This window comes from Larus michahellis, chromosome 24 (assembly GCF_964199755.1).
Source record: "Larus michahellis chromosome 24, bLarMic1.1, whole genome shotgun sequence".
NCBI classification, from domain to species: domain Eukaryota; kingdom Metazoa; phylum Chordata; class Aves; order Charadriiformes; family Laridae; genus Larus; species Larus michahellis.
Window position 1 is genome coordinate 3,937,364 of NC_133919.1, and position 17,773 is coordinate 3,955,136.

A 17,773-nucleotide genomic window follows, 5' to 3' on the forward strand; every position below is an offset into this window, starting at 1 on the left:
GCTAATTACACTGCCAGCTAGCCGAGGTCATTCCCATACATATAAAAACGCTGCTGGAAATCCCATCAACTCGGGAAGATCATCACCACTCATATTCTGGCATCAGAAATCCATATGTTGTTCAAATATTTCTTTTCCCAGTGATGCAGAGCAGGAGATGCTCAGCAATGCGTGCATTTGTATTTTACAGGTGGCTCTGGAAGGCGAGGGGGAAGGTTTTCTGCCCAAGGCATGGGGTAAGTTTGAAAGCAAAAATAGAAGTCTTTGCGCGTGAATAGTACTGTTGGCATCAGTCATTTGTGTTCCGAGTTTCCTTTTTTTTTTTTGTTAAAAAAACCAAAACTCTATCATGCTAACTTATATTTGGAATGGCTGGTGGAGCTGAAACATCCCTCTGCTGAGAGAATTGTCTTTTGAGAGTCTCTGAGAAGTGTCATGATCTGAATAAAATCAAGTGCTTTTAATATGCTTAGGGAGAGGGAGTAAAAATTTCCATCCTTATATTTCTTGCAGAACTTTCAACCCAGCTGACTATGCCGAGCCGTCCGGCGCAGATGAGAACTACGGGAATAGCAACAACAACACGTGGAACAACACTGGCAGCTTCGAGCCGGATGATGGCACAAGTAAGTGGTTTTCACGCGCGTGTTGGCTGGTTTGTGTTTAGTGGATTTTGTGTCCGTCCAGTTGTACTGAGGAGGTTCTGGGTAGGGCTTTGGCTCAGGGATGGAGGAACAGGTTCTTGGTTCCGAGGTGGATTTCAGTGACCCTGTCTCCCTGCACCCGTTGGTGCCTTTGCATCTGTTAGGGAGATCACGTTGGAAATTGGGAGCTGGACGATTGTTCTGGTGTGAGCTTGTGCGTGCTGTTGCCCAACGGAGGCACAGGAACACTTGCCTTTCCAGCAGAATCACAGAATGGTCAAGATTGGAAGGGACCTTTAAGACCATTGAGTCCGATCATTGAGTCCAACCATCACCCCAACCCTGCCCAAACCCCCACTGACCCACGTCCCTCAGCACCGCGTCTGCCCGGCTTTTAAACCCCTCCAGGGATGGCGACTCCACCACTGCCCTGGGCAGCCTGGTCCGGTGTTTGACAACCCTTTCAGAGAAGAAACTTTTCCTAATATCCATCCTAAACCTCCCCTGGCACAACTTGAGGCTGTTTCCTGTAGTCCCATCGCCTGTTCCTTGGGAGAAGAGCCCGACCCCCCTTGGCTACCCCCTCCTTTCAGGGAGCTGTAGCAAGCGAGAAGGCCTTCCTTGAGAAACCGTGCTGCCTCCTTGGAAAAGTATTTTTTATAAATTGTAGCTTGATAAACACATGCAAATTGTGCTGGTATTTGGTGCATCCTCCAGAGAGCATTGCTCGGAGCTCAGATGTCTTGCTCTTGATTTTGGTATGGGGAGCATTCTCTCTGGCATGGCCATCTTGCCCAAAGTGCTGCAGGATGAGACCCCGTAACAGAAAGCTAGCTGAAAAGAAATCTTCATCACTTCCCTCTTTGAAGCAAACGTTCTTCCCTGGGCGGCTCATAAACACCCGTCTGCCCTGGCACATTCTCTCGCTTTGGAAAAATGGTACTTTTCTTCTGTTTCAAGTATGCACACTGTCGTAAGACACAAGTGAACTCAGATTGTGCAGGGTGATAACTGGACAGAGTCGCAGGGGACAACCCTTAATCGTAAGTAGTCTATTTGGGGGAGGGGGGGGTTAAGAGGTTTGGATTTTGGGTTTTTTTTTTTATGGAGCAGTCTTGCACCACTGTGAAGTCAAACTGTTTTCCCATGGTTTTTGAGCGCTCAAGTAAATACCACATCTTGGTTGTCAGAAGCATTCACAACCATGTCAATGTTGCTTTGGGCCACTTCCATATTTCTTGTATTTGCTGGAAAACTGGTAGCTTTGGAAAGAGAGAAATAAAACACCGTGAATTGTGATACCTTTTACTACGCGTTGTTAGTGTAGGGCTTGGGCTTTTTTTTTTTTGGTTGGCTTGTGTTTTGGTGGCTTTTTGTTTCTTGTTTTCAGAAAACAGCTGTTTTGAAAGGAGAAAAAAACCCAAGCATGGTTTTGTAAAACACGAACAGATTGAGTGATCGTCGTCTTGCCGACTGAGAAATGGAGTTTTAAATACCAGAGGGAGTCATGTGGGCATGTGTTAAGGGCAACGGGCAGGCTTGTCTCTGGAGGAAAAAGGGATGGGAGTGGACGAGCTCTGTGTGCTGGAGGTTTAACTGGTCTGAACAGGCTTCTGTGTGGGGTTTTGGTTTTTTAATGTGTTGGTGTTTTGCGGAACAAAGCGGGTTAGAGCCTGGTTGGGGGGAACTGAAGATTTTTCTGATGGAACAACTCAAATTTGCTCTAGTGCTGCAACACAGCTGTAAAGTTGGTCGTGCAACGAGGCTGTTCACCTGTGTCGTGTGTGGTCGTTTTGTTTCCATTTTAGTAGCCGCAGGCATCTCTTTAAATTAACAATATCCACAGGTACAATGTGACTGGTGTACGTGGGGGCAATGAAACTCGCCTTCACTTCTTTTAAGTCGAAATTTCACTGGTTGTCTTTCTTTTCTTTTTTTTTTTTGTTTCAGGACTTGATTTCATTGGGGGTGAGGGGTCAAATTATCCCCGAAAATTTGACACTGCTCCTGGTACGATACATCCAGGTGCACTAACTGCCCCGGATACTTTTACTCTATAGCTTTTTTTAAAAAAAAAACAACTGAAATATCTGTGGATATGTCATTCTTCTCTCTCTTAATTTGTTGATTTTAATGAATATTTGGCGTTTGTTCTGACTGTGCTTTTACTAATGCTGACACCTTGAATGTAAATTGGGAGAGGTTAACCCAAATTCGTGTGGATTATGTAAATCTTAACTTCAGCCACTGCTTCTCGGTGCCCAGAGCAGCTCCGTGTCCACAGCACTGATGACAGAGTATCCCACCCGAGGGGAGGAAGCGGGAGGCAGCTCGGTCGTGGTCTGCTCTCGCATCCAGAAAGCTGTGACTTGCCGTTGTCCCTGCGCCATTTCCTCGGCGCAGCGGTTGGGTTCTGCAGCCATCGCTTCACTGCTCTCCCCACTGTGTTTCTGCTCAGGGTCACAACAGTGCTGGGAGGGGAATTAGTCTGGCCAAACCATCTCAGCGCTTTGCCTCTGCTTACGACTGCTGCTGGGGGAGCGATGCGCTTGATGGCTGCTTTGGCCTGTCCTTGCTGCCTGGCTGCTCTTCTTCACCTGAGCCGACGTACCCTGCAGTTGAAGATGACGGTGGATTTTGAGATGACCGGGATGTTTGATGGCAAAGCGGCTCAGTGCCTGGCTGCTTTGTTTCCTGCTCTTACACCTTTGTGCCTTACGAAGCCAAGGGACGCCCATGAGATTGATGCAGTTTGCCTTTTACCTACCAAATCCCATCAGTGTCTGTAACGAGACCAAAATCCTGTTTGTTTAAGGTCTCCTCAAGCTAACCTGAGCTCTGAAAGTCGAGGGCTCTTTTGAAGGAACTCGTCACATTGCTCTTGAAGGTCAGGACAGGAGGAGGGTTGAGGCTGTAGAGTCTGTCTTGCAGGGGCGCAGAGGCAGACCTGCTTGGAGTGCTTCTCCTGCTTTGGGGCATCTTGCAGTTCTCATCTCTGCGTTAAAGATTAACTCCCGCAGGCAGCACAAGGCCATCTGCTCCAGCACTGCCTTTGTATTTTGGCCACGCTTTGGCTTTGTTTGGATTTACATTCCTTTGAGGTGCAGAGTTGGGGGGTTTGGCCCTGTCACCCTTCCAGGCTGGGCCATCCAGCCCGGATCCAGTCACTGAGATAGCGGCAGAGCTCCTGTTGGGCTGCAGGAGGAGCAAGCTGGCTGCCCACCTCCCAGTTTAAAACTGAGAGATAGTGTATTTGGAGAGGGGACAATCTTGAAGACACGATGAGATTTTTTTTTTTTATTCAGCACGTTCATATTTGCAAATGCCTATTGACTTTTAATTTTATTTTTTCCCCTTTTCCTCGTTTGAGGAGCTCAAAGACCAGCAGCTCTTCGAAGGGTTCCTTAAAGCGGAGAGGAGGGGTTGCTGTTCAGAAGATGACACTTCTGAAATGGTGTTAGAAGCGTCAGGGCACTGCTTGCGTTGCAGCTCTCCCCTGCGGAAGAGCTTGATGGAGAGCGATACACCCAGTTTTTTAAAAAAAAAAAAAATCTAACCACACTGTGCCGGTTAGGAAGCTTTCTGGAACATTTCTGGCAAATGCCCGGTTCTACATCGCAGGTCTTTGGTTTTCCATCCGTCCCTTGGGTGAGGAGCACAAGCCGTGCTGATAGGTGTCTGGTACTCGAGAATTAGACTTGCCAGGAAAGCCCCATCAATGGCTGCTCTCCATCTGCAGGTTTTCCTTCTGCTTTTCCTGCTGCTTTGCTTTTCTTCTCATTTCCCCGAAGCAGGCAAGACTGAGAGAGCCCCGTGCTGTGTTCCTACATGCACAAACTCTTCTCGGGAAACTCTCCTGGCTTCCTGCTCCCCGCTGCCAACTGCAGCAGCCCAGGTACCTCCAGCTCCCACTCCACCCCCTGGGTAAGGGTCGAGCTGGTAGGATCTTTCTGATCCATGAAAATCTGGAAAGGAGCCTTCCCGCTACTGCACAAAAAAAATCTAAGGAATGGTGGAATCGGGGTTTTTAAAGCCCAGATGTGGTTTGCATTGAATATGCTGAACTCCTCCTGATGCTTCTGTCTGGGGAGGAAGGGGTAGAGGGCTGTGCCTTGAGACTCCAGCACTCAGGGAAGTCATGTTTGTATTAATATCTGTATTTCTAACTTGAATATTTTAAAAAAAAAAAAAAAAAAAACAAACCAACAAACCAACCCAGGAAGGCTTCTTGAGTTGGCTCCACTTGCCAGGCAAAACAAAACATCCAACAAAACAACAAGGAAAAAAGGCTAATTCACTGCTATATACTTATTTCATGCACTAAATCCCCCGCTTCTATACAAGCAGTTGTTTGGTTGTTTTGGCCTCATAATTGAAGTGTAAATGGGAAGATCTGCCGTATTCTTCCCCCCAAAAATCTCAGCGAGCCTGGTTGTGTCCTGCAGAAGAATCCGCAATGTTCTTGTTCCCACGTGCTCTGTTTTTTTGCTGTAAAAGGCTTTTGGCTTATAAAAGGGCTGATGCCAACTTGTTCCGTCCCTGTAAACGTCTCCAGGATTAACCCTGTCGGCTGTGTCGTTGTTTTGTTGATCTGGTTTGCATGGGCTGAAAACAGGCCGTGCAAAAGGTGGCTGTTTTTACGCTCTTGAGTTTTTTGGGATGTAAAATGTTCCCGCCCTCCTCCCACACCAAATTTTAAGTTGTCTAATGGATTCGTAAGTTGCCACGTAAAATTCAAAGTACTGAGGTTAAACTGTGATGGAAGCGAGGGGTGGAACAAGTTGAAGATGCGGCCAGGCAAAACTTTTTCATTCCTGGTAAATTTTGCTCTCTTACAAACTGCGCTGTGCTGGATTGCGGCTGAAATCTCCTGCTTTTCTCCCTGGTATTTGAGCTACTCACTTCCAGTGCATTTCTGAAAACTGGTCGCAGAAAATGCATGGATTGCATAGTCCCTTGAATTTTCCTTTCTGATTCCCATTTGCCTCTGTACAGCAGCTCCTGGTGCAGTGAGGATTCACCATTTTTTGGGGGCGGGGGGGATTGGTGTGTGGAAGAAAAGATGAACCATGCGAATGGTTCCATTGTCCCAGGGGTTTATAGAAGCTTCAGGTTTAACTGGGTGGTGAGATCCCGCACGAGAGCTGGCAGGAGTCCCCGAAGGAGGAGCTCTGTCTGAACTGCTGGGGTAACACGAGCTGCTCGTGGATGCTGAAACTTGCAGCTACTGTAATACAAGGGGAAATCAGGAAAATGGCAGGAGGAGGCTGGGGACGATGCCGGGACTTCCTTGCCAAGCTCAGCTTCCCTCTTCGGTGTCGGGGTGTGTGCGCTGCCCTCGCTGCCGGCCCGGCGCTCCCTCTGTTTCAGCCTAGCCTGCCCCAGCAACGCTGAGGCCACCCCATCGCGGTACCTTGCCCGTGAATCGTGGGTTGGGGTCGACTGCTTTAACTTGTCTGGTTGGCAAATAGAAATCCTCTCGGCCGCTTGCAAAGCTCCCCAGTGCTTCCCTGGCTCTTGGAGTTAGAGCTTTGATGCCTGTGTAACTTCTCTACCTGTTGTTATCCTTGTAGGTGCGTGGAGGGCAGCGACAGAAGAATGGGGCACGGAGGACTGGAATGAAGATGTAGGTACTCTCCAAACCCCTCTCCTCCATGCGTCTGCTGCGCACACAGCTACGAGGGGAGCGCAAGGCCCGTCCTTCCCAAAATGTGGGCATAGCCCAAAGCCAAGCTCCCAGTTCCAGGAGCTGTGATGAATAAGTAAACATTGCTGCTTCTAAAGTACAGGTGTAGTAAAGCTTGTTGTAGGAGCTCAAGACAGGAAGGGATCTCCTCTCCCAGGGCATCGAGTCTGGTCCTCTCACTTCCTGCAGCTACGTGATTGAATTCTTCCGTGAACCAGCCTGACACAAGAGTCTTGCTCCGCTCCTCCGGTGAAGCGGCAGTTTGGGAAGGTTTTCTTTTGATCCACACCACGTGCTGCAGTGGTTTTGTGTGTGTCATGTGCATCAGCGGGTCCTTGTGGTTTGGATTGAAGAGAAGCTCTTGGCTTTACCTTCTGACTTGCTCGTTGGCACATCTCGCCGCTTTTTGTTCTCTACCTGGTGTCTTCTTCAGGGCAGGATGGACACTGTTATCACTTGCTTTTAATTCCTCTGTATCAGTTGCTTCTGAAATGGGCTTCGGTGCCTCTCTGAATCAAGGGAGAACTTCTGTTATCGCAGATGAGAGCAGGGTTGGGCCTTTTTAGTATTATTACTAGTCTTGCATGCTCGTTTTTGCTAAGCTACAGAACAGGCACGAAGGGAAAGGTTTTGCTTTCCAGGCACCGTCTGAAGGAAGCGCTCCTGCTGTGCTTGGAGACACAAGCAGCTTCTGTGTCCGCTCAGTCAGGTCTCTGCTTGGGGAGAGCCTTTGATAGCCCTTCTTGCCCTCAGTGTGGGTGATAACGCTCCCAGGGGTTCCTGATTTTGGTTTTAAACTCATGCTGTTGAGTTGCTGGCAGCTCCTCAGTCTGGAGTAAAAGCTGGTCATATTCAGATATGTTCTGGGCTAAATCACAGGCGGTCGTTAAACCTCCCCTTCGTTCATTTTTGAGCAATGTTATTTTCCCTTCCGTAGTTGAAGTAGGTCTGTTGGTCTCTGGTTGGATCGTGCAGGCGAGGCCAGGATCGTTGGAAGTCGAACTATGGGTCTGAAGCTTTTTCCTTTGACTTCTTTATCAATGCGTGCTCCTACCTGTGCAGTGGGTTTTGCAGGCTGGTGCGGTGTGTACCGGCAGTTCAGAGCACCCGCCTAAGACCCAGCAGCCCCACCGGATTTGTGGACTACGGGAAATTTGTAGAAGGATTTGGTTGGGTTTTTTTCCCCGCTGGCAGGTGATTTGTGCCCTAGCCTGAGAAGAAACAAATGAGATGGGAGCCAACTGTTAGAGAAGTTTAAGTCTAAACACTTGAATTTCTTGAATCATTTTTGTGGCTGCTTGTCTCAACCGTTTGTGTGTTTTACTTGGAGTCCTGAGACGCCGTTCTCACTTTTTCATTCTTTTTGCCTTTTTTTTAATCTTTCAGCTGTCTGAGACGAAGATCTTCACCGCCTCCAATGTGTCTTCAGTGCCTCTGCCTGCCGAGAATGTGACAATCACAGCTGGACAGAGGTGATAACCCATGGCAATGCTGTTTACGTGGGAAGAGTGGCACACAAGTCCCAGAGCCATTTTGCTGTCTCAGACTAAACCTTGCCAGCTAGCTAAAATGCACCTGCTCCGAATAAGATGAGATGGATTTAGATCGAAAAGTTGAGTTAGGAGTTTCTGGGTCCTAATCCTGGGATCGGAGTTTTCCTAGGCTCTGCTGCTGGTTCTTCAGATCTGGGGGCATTTTGCATTGTGTTAAATTAATGGAAGGCAGGCTTTAAAATAGAAGGCCTTGCAGGATCTTGCTTGGTCTCTGTCCTTTTGAGGTTGCTACTGGCAGTTGTGAGTTAATGTTCTGCGGATTCATTCAATTTGTAAAGGAAAAGCTATAAATTGTGAGGCTGGAGGTAGAATACCACTGTAATGGAAGCGAGGGGAGTGAGAGAGCTCTTGTTAATCTCAGTGGGTTGTCTTCTTTCTTTACCCAGAATCGATCTTGCAGTCCTGCTAGGAAAGACGCCCTCTTCTATGGAGAATGAGTCAACAAACCTGGAGTCGTCCCAGGCTCCTTCCCTGGCCCAGCCGCTGGTGTTCAGCAATTCCAAGCAGAGTGCTATATCCCAGCCTGCCTCTGGTAACTCCTTCTCTCACCACAGCATGGTAAGGAAACGCTCCTCTCTGCCAGCGCGTGGGTTTTGGCAGGCGTTGGTTCCCCTGACGTTCTCTGTCTGCATTTGGGCAATATGGGAAATCCAGTTCTGACACCTGCTCGCTTCTTGTGGGTGGCAGAGTCCTCTGCTTGGCTGATACGCCGGTCTGCTCTAAATACAGAGGCACGAAGTTCATTTCTTAATTAGAAATCATTGGGATAATTCCTCCCCTGTTGCCCTTGCCAGACTTGCAACACGTGCCTCTTTCCTGCTTAGAGGAAAGGAAAAGCTCTTGCAGTCCAGGGCTTGCAAATTCAACAGTTTGAGCAGTGGGAATGACTGGGAATTTGGTGCGGGATGAAATGCCGGTATCTACGGACAGGTGAAGGAGAGAGGTGTTGAATCTGAATCAGGGATGGGCACAGACCTGGGCAGATGCTGCTTTGTGTAACTTCAGCAAAAGAAATTAAAATTGTGCGCTTAATGGTGAGATAGTTCAGGAAGAATTTTCAAAACCACCTTAACTGTAAAAGCCACGTTCTCCTGGTGGTTGTCTGTCTTATTCCCAGGCATTTGGTTGCACTAATTTAGTACATTTTTAAAGATCCTACCTATTAACTTTCTTTGTACACCTCCATGACGCTGTAAAATGCCATGGGTTGGGCAGCAGATAAGTGTACCTGCGCTCACAAGTGATAAAGGCGGAGAGAGACGTGTGAGCTCTCCTTGCCAGCGGTGTCTGTGTGCATCAGGAGCTCAGGAGCGTTTGGCTGAGCACCCAGCGAGAAGCAGCAGGGTACAGCGCGTTCAGGCTTACGTTAAGAGATAGATCTGTCCTCTGAGCCAAGTTCCAAGCCAGGGGAGACACTGACTTTGTTATTTCATTGCTGAAATTGCAGGTGAGCATGCTGGGGAAGGGGTTTGGAGACGTCGGGGAGGCCAAAGGCAGCAGTACCACGGGTTCTCAGTTCCTGGAGCAGTTCAAGACAGCCCAGGCTCTGGCTCAGCTGGCTGCTCAGCACACCCAGCCTGGCGGGAGCACCACCCCCTCTTCCTGGGACATGGGATCCACTACGCAGCCCTCGTCTCTCGTGCAGTATGGTAAGGAAAAGCAGCGTGGCTCCCCAGAGGGGAGCGTGTTCTCCCAGAACTGCAGCAATGTGAGGGACTTGGTGGAGGGACGGATCACAAGTTCAGAACCGAGCCAACTGCTGGAGAAATTAAAAGAAACGTGTGTGAGTTTGTGAGAGTAAAACGTAATAGCGCGTGTGAGTCTTTCCCTGTTCCTTTTATACTTGGAACAGTTGGATCTGTCTGCCTCTTGATCTTTCCAGACAGCTTCAGAGACAGGGATCTGGCACTCCCGAGACCCTCACAGTGTGCAGAACCTGCTCCCTGGTGTAAAGCCGTGTTAGCAGAGAAGGGGTCTGAAAGTGGGCGCCTCTGGAGAATGGTTCCTGAATACCAACACTTGTCAGTCTCACCTCACTGCTGACCTGATGTTATCTTTTAAAGAAACTCAGTTCTGGTGACTGTTAAATGCCAAGAGGTAACTCTGCCTCTGGGCTGGCGTGAGGGAATAAACAGTGATTAAGAGAGGATCCTGCTTTTTTTAGATGAGATGCTGAGCCCTACAGTGGTCAAGTACTAGTGCCTTTTCTTTCAGCTTGTGCATTTTGTTTCTTGCTGTAGGGAAATGGCTCTGGTTCAAATCTAAGCTGAAGAAAAATTGAGCCCTGTCCTAGTAATAGTCAGTGTTGGCAGCTTCTGATCTTTTCAGACAAGGAGCCACAGAGGAGAGTCAGAGAGAATAGGAGTTGTTTTTAATAAGCTGCGGTAAGGCTCAGGCAAAGGAGGAGGGCGGTGCAGTCGCGCAAAGGCGTGAGGGCGGGCAGCCTCGAGCGGTGGTGTTGCGTGGAGGATACCCAGTACTTGCAGGGAAAAGGGCAGGCAGTGAATGTAGCGGTTGGCAGAGAAGGGGAAGGAAGCACCGTCAGGCCCGTGAGGACTCTGCCATGCGGTGCCTGCACACAAGGGACTCTGAAGTCCAGCTTTTCTCCGAGGATGGAGGATGTGTGCTGCGCAAGCTCACTTTGTCCTGTAAGGGGTGGTGGAAGGAGCTGAGGGAAGAAGGGCTCAAAAGGCTCGACGCTGGTGGTGGTGAGAGCGCAAGGCTGGGAGTGGAGATGCTCGGATTCTCGGCTCTCTGATTTTGACAGACTCCAGGAGGAGTCATAGTGTGAAATGATTTTATTTTTCTTGACGCTGAGAAGTGTCAGAACTTAGATGTAATTTTAAGGAAACAAATCCTGCTAATTCAACTCTTGTCTCCCCTGGTAGATCTCAAGAACCCAACGGACTCTTCTGTGCATAGTCCCTTCACTAAGCGTCAGGCCTTCACGTCAACTTCAACCATGATAGAAGTGTTCATGCAGGAGAAGCAGCCTGTGGTTACTGCCTCCACAACTGTGCCGGCACCCCCTTCCTCGCCGCTGCCCAGCAAAACCAATCCTGTTCCCCAGATGTCCCCAGGGTCCTCGGACAACCAGTCCTCCAGTCCCCAGCCAGCACAGCAGAAGCTGAAGCAGCAGAAGAAGAAAGCGTCGTTAACATCAAAGGTGCGCATCGATGGTGGGGGAGGAGGCGGCGTATTGTGTTAGAGCTGCAGAAAAATCCATTTGGGCTGGTGAGGGAAGGGCTGGGCTTGGCTTTCCTGCTGTTAGCACTGGGTGTTTGTGGGGGTGACGGAGAAAAGCTGGCCTGCCTGGCTTGAACAGCGTAATTCAGAGGATACAAGCCTGTAACTGCCGTCGTGTGCTGGGAAATGTGGATACTAAAGTCATTTTCTGGGCTGACCCCAGGGAGGGATTGACCCTTTCTGTTGTTCCTCCCTTGCAGATTCCTGCGCTTGCGGTGGAAATGCCTGGCTCAGCAGATATCTCAGGGCTAAACCTGCAGTTTGGGGCGTTACAGTTTGGTTCAGAGCCTGTTCTCGCCGAGTACGAATCGACGCCCACAACGAGCACCGCTGTTAGCCAATCTCAAAGCAGCCTGTACACCAGCACGGCTAGGTGAGGACCAGGACAAGGAAGGGAACGATTAATCCAAGCAGGTAGCTCTGGAAGGTAGCTGGTCCCGTGGGCTTTAGTTATGCAGCATACTAGTAGACCCTTTCTGACTGTGCCGTGGTCACAAAGGGGGGACAACGTATGCAACAGCAAAGGATAAGTTGCCCGCAGGCTCATTCAGGCAGCTCTGTGACTGGTTGGCCTGTGGTACTTACACAGAACACAGACGTTTCCTGCTGCCTTTAAACGGTGTTGCTGGAAACTCAGGAGGGGAATCCCCAGCGCAACCGTTCCTTGTCCCTGGTGAACAGATTCTGCGTGTTTTGTCCTGCTTTTTGCCTGGCAAACAAGAACACGGTGGAGTAGGTGTATCTACGGCAAAGTGTTCCTCTCTTCTTTTAGAATCACAGGATAGTCTGGGTTGGAAGGGACCTTTAAAGCCCATCTAGTCCAATCCCCCTGCAGTGAGCAGGGACATCTTCAACTGGACCAGGTTGTTCAGAGCCCCTGTTGGATTGACCCCTAGTATCTTGCCGGTCCCTTGAGTGCAGGGACCTGAGTGATGGCAGCTCATGAAACGTCACCCAGAGCACAGCAGTGTGTCAGGCAAGGCTGCAGCGAGGTGCCAGCATCCTCCTGCGGTCGGGCTGTAGCCCTTGTCTGGGTGCGTTTCTCTGCTGGGTTTGCTTTGATGCTTTGTGTGGTGCCTTTATGGGGCTCTTTATTTTGAAGATTTCAAATGAAGAGTCTACAGCAGTCTGGGTCAGCAGGGCTGTTTTGGAGAACATTAAACTCCTTAACTCCTTTCCTCCCCCCACCCCTTCTTTCCTTCCCCTTTGTAGTGAATCTTCATCCACAATTTCGTCCAATCAAAGCCAGGAGTCTGGTTACCAGAGCGGCACAATACAGACAGCAACGTTTACCTCCCAGAACAGCGCTCAGGGACCACTGTACGAACAGAGATCCACCCAGACGAGGCGATACCCAAATTCAATCTCCTCCTCGCCCCAGAAAGATCTGACCCAGGCCAAGGTAGGAAAATAGCTTTGCTCTCCCTTTGTGCTGAGTAAGCATAGCGTGTAAAGCACTGTCTCGGGGGAAGCCAAGTGGTTTATCAAGTGTTTCTGCAATCCTCCAGCCTCACCACGTGGCTCATGTACTCTCGTGAGAGCTTTCTTCTGGCTGCTACGAGAGCCCTTAGTTACGTTACTTACCTGGGGCTGGGCCAGTGGGGTTAACAGTGGTTAAGTTGATTGCAGGCCATGTGTCGTGTCACGCATAATTACCCTGCTGCAGAGCGGCGGTCAGGCTAAGGATTTAGTTTTGTCTTAAGGATTTGATTCTTGCATGCTGCACACAGGTTCGGTGACATCAATTTTGGCTAACGAACTTGGGTTGAGGGTGTTGAGCTAGTCTAACTACCAACAGTAGAGAAACTTCTTGGAACTGCTTTCTAAAATATGTGCCCGAGGGTTGTGCTGGCACTGGGCTAGTTGAGCTTGGGACCGACCCTGGCGCAGCCTGGTGACGGGTATCAGTAGCGTGCCTTTTTCACAACTGAGGAGGGCGTGTGGGAGGGGGCTGACACTAGATCCGCCTCTGGAAATGAGCAGCTGCAGTGCCCAGTACTCTTTTTTTTTCTCTTCTTCCTCAGAATGGTTTCAGTTCTGTACAACCCACGCCATTACAAACCACACAGGCCGTTGAAGGTAAGAGTCTGTCGCTGCAGTGGGTATCCTGAGTCTCTTGTACTGCTTGTATTCATTGCTTTGGATTAAAAACTTTATCTAATAGCAAATCCTTTCCCTGCTGGACTAATTGCTGCCACTCTGTTTATTTGCTTGCCTTGAAATATTCAGCTTTCTGCTGGTGGATCCTTGAGATCCTTGATGGGTCACTCCCTGATGACAATAATTTACTCTTGATTTGCTTGTGAAAGGCACCTCATGTGTAGGTCTTGAAGCTCTTTGCGGAGCTGATTGTGGTGTTGGGGTAAAGTGAGACGTAGGACACAATCGTGCTGTCACAAGTGTGTAACTGGTTGGCAGCAGCGAGGGAAGCCCCAGATCTCCCTGCTCCTTGAGCTGAGCCTTTGCTGGTCGTCCTCCGGGAGCTGCTAGTAGCTGCCCCTAACCCAAAGCTTTTCTTCGCAGGTGCTACAGGCCCCGCAGTGAAATCCGATTCCCCCTCTGCTCCCAGTATCACGCCTCTCAATGATGGGGTGTCTGCATCCTCCTTGCTGACGACAGCCAGCCAACACTCAACAGCTCTGAGCAGCCTGAGCCACAGTGAGGAGCTCCCCAGTACGACCACCGCCCAACTCAGCAGGTGAGCCGGCGTGGGGGGCAGATTTCTAGAGCAGAGCTAGAAGCAGGGGTCTAAAATAGACATCGAAGGCTGTCTCGTGCAGCGGGGAAGACTGAGATGACTCATCCGAGTAAATGGGGAATGGGATCTGGCCTGGCGCCATCAGTGGTGATTCTCGCACCTTGGCTTGACAACCTTTTATTCCTCCTTCCGCAGTACGTTACCCACCCAGCAGAACAGTCTGTCCTCATCCACGTCCTCCGGGCGAACGTCAACTTCAACTCTTCTGGTGAGTCTCGCTGTGCTCTGGTGCTGTGCGCCCCCGTCCCTGCTCAGCGTGGAGAGCTCTGCTGGGGTGCCCAACCTTGGTGTGTGGCTGGCGGGGTCTGCAGTTGCGACAACCAGCAGCTTGGCAGCTCCTGTCCCGCTGGAGTTTGGATTTCATGTGGAGAGGGGATGGAGGGTTATGTCAGAACGTTGTGCACCTCTGGCTCGAGGCTTTTGACACCCTGCCTGTTTCAGACATAACAGTAGATGCTGTTACACGCTTGCAGTACAATAAGTGCAGTGCAATAAGGCGATGCATGCTGGCAGCCCAGAACCCCCCCCACAGCCGGGGCTGCATCCCCAGCAGCGTGGGCAGGGGGACGAGGGGGGGATTCTGCCCCTCTGCTCCCCTCGGGGGAGACCCCCCTGCAGTGCTGCCTCCAGCTCCGGGGCCTCGGCACAGGAGAGACACGGAGCTGTGGGAGCGGGGCCGGAGGAGGCCCCGGAGCTGCTGGGAGGGCTGGAGCCCCTCTGCTGGGAGGACAGGCTGAGAGAGCTGGGGGGGGTCAGCCTGGAGAAGAGAAGGCTCCGCGGAGACCTTGGAGCCCCTTCCAGTCCCTCAAGGGGCTCCGGGAAAGCTGGGGAGGGACTCTGGAGCAGGGAGGGGAGCCACGGGACGTTGGGAATGGGTTGAAACCAAAAGAGGGGAGATTGAGATGAGATGTGGGGAAGAAATTCCTTCTTCCGAGGGCAGTGAGCCCCTGGCCCAGGTTGCCCAGAGAAGCTGTGGCTGCCCCATCCCTGGAGGGGTTCAAGGCCAGGTTGGACGGGGCTTGGAGCCACCTGGGCTGGTGGGAGGTGTCCCTGCCCAGGGCAGGGGCTGGCACTGGGTGGTCTTCAAGGTCCCTTCCCACCCAAACCATTCTGTGATTCTTCTGGGCCTGTAGCAGCTCTTGAAAATGCTGCGGAGTTACAACCAGTTGTCAGAGCAAACTGGTAGCTGATGGGGTGTCACTGTTCAAACGTAGATAGTGATGGAGCTTCTGCAGTACAGAGCCCCTGGGTGTTGGCTTCTGCAGCAGAATAAATCTCCCTACCGCAGACGCGGTGTTCAGCTCTGCCTCTCCCAGCAGACAGACGTGTTGGGACACAGCCGCACAGAGGCTTGGAAGCGCTAGGGGCTGACTGCTATCAGGACTTTGGATTTAAGCCAGATGCAGAGCAGGTTTCTCCGTAGCCTGCAGCAGCCGAGTTCATTGCAGGCTCTCGGGAACATTTGGGTGCAGATGGAGCCACAAAAAATATTGCATAGAATAGGATTGTTTTAGTTGGAAGAGACCTTTAAGATCGTCAAGTCCAACCATTAACCCAGCACTGTATAGACAGCGTCCTGCGATATTTCTGCACTCATTTTTATCTTCCTGGGCCCCTAACTCTCTCCCCTTCCTTCCCTAGCACACAAGTGTGGAGAGTGAAGCGAGCCTCCATTCTTCTGCTAGCACTTTCTCCACCTCCTCCAGCACAGTGTCAGCCGCCCCGCCAGTCGTAAGCGTTTCATCCAGCCTCAGCAGTGTCAGCAGCCTGGGCCTCAGCCTCAGTAGTAACTCCACGGTGACGGCCTCAACTCGCAGCTCCGTTGCAACAACATCAGGTACTTCCTTGGGTACTGCTAAACACAAGGAGGGTATAGGGGCTGAGGGACACGGCTTCACTGGGGAACTTTTCCTTTCTCTTCCTTTTCCAGGAAAAGCCCCTCCCAATCTCCCTCCTGGAGTCCCACCGTTGTTGCCTAATCCGTATATCATGGCTCCGGGGTTGCTGCACGCCTATCCGGTGAGTGGGACGACTGGCTCTCTGCAGTTGTGTCATGCCACTAGATCCCTCCTAGCTCTGTCTTCAGCTAGCAGGGAGGGACGTAGTGTGGTAGAGAAACCAGAAACGGTAACACCAGCCCAGCACGACTGCCTTGGATGGGAAGAGTTTGGACCTGCCGTTTTCCACAAAACGGTAGCAGAGGAAATCCATGTGCCTGTGGGAGTGAATCTCTGTAATTCTGGTCACCCTGGAGCAGATTCTGTCTGCCTGTTCTCTGCAGCCTCCCCAGGCCTCTGGGGAGCAGCAGCCCTCGGTCAGAGCGTGGCTCGTGAAAGCGTGGAGCTGTATTAGCAACACGCTATGACAGAGGCCAAACAGTCTCAGAACAAGGGCAGCTACTGCCCCAAAGATCTGATGGTGTGTCACAGCCCGCTTCTGAAGGCGAGGACAGATTTTTGGTGTTAGAACAATTACTAGAGTAAAACCGTCGAGTGCCTTTGTGGTCCGGAGCAGCTGTGCTAGGCGTTGGTGCTCACTCTTCATTTGAGCAGCTCATAAAAATACTCTTGGCAGTGTCAGTCTTGCCATAGTGAATGCGGGCTGCCTGTGCCTAGGTAATCGTGTAGCCTCCGGTTGTCTGGCTGTATCTCACACTTCTCTAAATGTTTAATCTAACATTAGGTAAGTGTCTTTATCTAGTCTGCGTCCCTGACATCGTCTCCTGCTCTCTTTCTAGCCACAGGTGTATGGATACGATGACTTGCAAATGCTCCAGACGCGATTCCCATTGGTGAGTTCTGCAGCCCGCCAGCGACACGCGCTTCTAGCGGTGCAGAGCTCGCCGGTGCTGCGTGCTCTGGGTGTACAGACAGGGCAGGCTGCGAGGTGGTCCTGAGGAGCTGGCAAAGCGGGGTGCTAGATGCTCTGTGGCAGTAGTGAGGAGTTAATCGGTTGCTCCTTTGCACTTGGAGTTAGGAGCGCTGGTTATTCGGACAGCGGTATGGGTGGTGGGGCCAGGGAATGCCAGACCTACACAGGCAGAGCTGTTTTGCCCGGCAGCGGTCTGATGAGCTGTTGGAGACACTGATCCTTGAAAGAGGCAGTGACCAAATACTTTTATGAGAATGGGTTTTATTTAGCCATAGGACACGTGTTCCTTGTTTGGTGAAGTGGAGGGGGAAGTCCGGGCAGTTTGAGGACTGCATACCAGTAGACCTTATCTGGTTCTTCTCATAGCCAGACGAGGGGGATGGTGCATGCTACAAAAACCTGGGCTTGCTGTAGGCTGCGATCAGCCCCGCTGTGGCTGATTGAACTGCAATACTCCAACATATCTGCAGTCCAGAAATTCTTCTTTTCCAAAAACTGCTTTGCATCTTTGGACAGAGCTCGTAAAACTTCTCCTTTTGGTTTTATCCTTCAGGATTACTACAGCATCCCATTCCCTACACCTACCACCCCGCTGACTGGAAGAGATGGCAGCCTGAGCAGCAATCCGTACTCTGGTAGGGAAACACGCTGCTCCGATGGTGTATCCCATCAGGTGTTTGTGCTGCTGCCTACTAATTTCCTGTGCCGTTGTCTGCTGGCACCACCCCCTGCACTGCCTTTGGTCTGGAGCATGTTTCTCAGCAGCTAAATTCTTGACTTCCCTTTGATCGTCTGGTCGTGTCGAGGCACGTTACCGGGAAGATGCAGAGTAGGAGTTGATGCAGCAGTTGGAAAGGGAGCAAGGAAGGGCTGAAAGAATCTGAGAGGTGTAAAACCGGGGAACTGCTTTTCAGGTCGTGGTGAAGCAGGGATTAAGCAGTGCTTCTCAAGCACTTAGACTTAAAATAGAAAGAAACATAAAATCTGGAGGAATTAAAGTTTTTTATCTATGCAA

The 17,773-nt window shown here is 50.7% G+C and overlaps 1 protein-coding gene and 1 non-coding gene across 11 annotated transcripts in view; both read left to right on the top strand.

Annotated features, from left to right (window-relative positions):
• The window catches only part of UBAP2L (ubiquitin associated protein 2 like), a 31,738-nt gene that overhangs the window by 8,952 nt on the left and 5,013 nt on the right, over nucleotides 1-17,773 (top strand). For 5 of the 10 annotated variants that reach the window (XM_074566229.1, XM_074566233.1, XM_074566234.1 and 2 more), the window contains exons 7-23: nucleotides 191-236; nucleotides 514-626; nucleotides 2,595-2,669; nucleotides 6,218-6,270; nucleotides 7,717-7,802; nucleotides 8,270-8,441; nucleotides 9,331-9,532; nucleotides 10,772-11,049; nucleotides 11,330-11,502; nucleotides 12,342-12,531; nucleotides 13,154-13,208; nucleotides 13,653-13,827; nucleotides 14,023-14,095; nucleotides 15,529-15,724; nucleotides 15,818-15,906; nucleotides 16,625-16,678; nucleotides 17,312-17,393. In XM_074566229.1, the coding sequence (XP_074422330.1) occupies nucleotides 191-236; nucleotides 514-626; nucleotides 2,595-2,669; nucleotides 6,218-6,270; nucleotides 7,717-7,802; nucleotides 8,270-8,441; nucleotides 9,331-9,532; nucleotides 10,772-11,049; nucleotides 11,330-11,502; nucleotides 12,342-12,531; nucleotides 13,154-13,208; nucleotides 13,653-13,827; nucleotides 14,023-14,095; nucleotides 15,529-15,724; nucleotides 15,818-15,906; nucleotides 16,625-16,678; nucleotides 17,312-17,393 (2,112 nt within the window). The remainder of the gene's footprint in view (nucleotides 1-190; nucleotides 237-513; nucleotides 627-2,594; nucleotides 2,670-6,217; nucleotides 6,271-7,716; nucleotides 7,803-8,269; nucleotides 8,442-9,330; nucleotides 9,533-10,771; nucleotides 11,050-11,329; nucleotides 11,503-12,341; nucleotides 12,532-13,153; nucleotides 13,209-13,652; nucleotides 13,828-14,022; nucleotides 14,096-15,528; nucleotides 15,725-15,817; nucleotides 15,907-16,624; nucleotides 16,679-17,311; nucleotides 17,394-17,773) is intronic. The other 5 variants (XM_074566236.1, XM_074566237.1, XM_074566238.1 and 2 more) reach the window with 2 other exon arrangements.
• On the top strand, nucleotides 17,088-17,222 carry LOC141734762 (small nucleolar RNA SNORA58). The gene has a single exon (XR_012584591.1). It is a non-coding gene; the product is annotated as a small nucleolar RNA SNORA58 (small nucleolar RNA).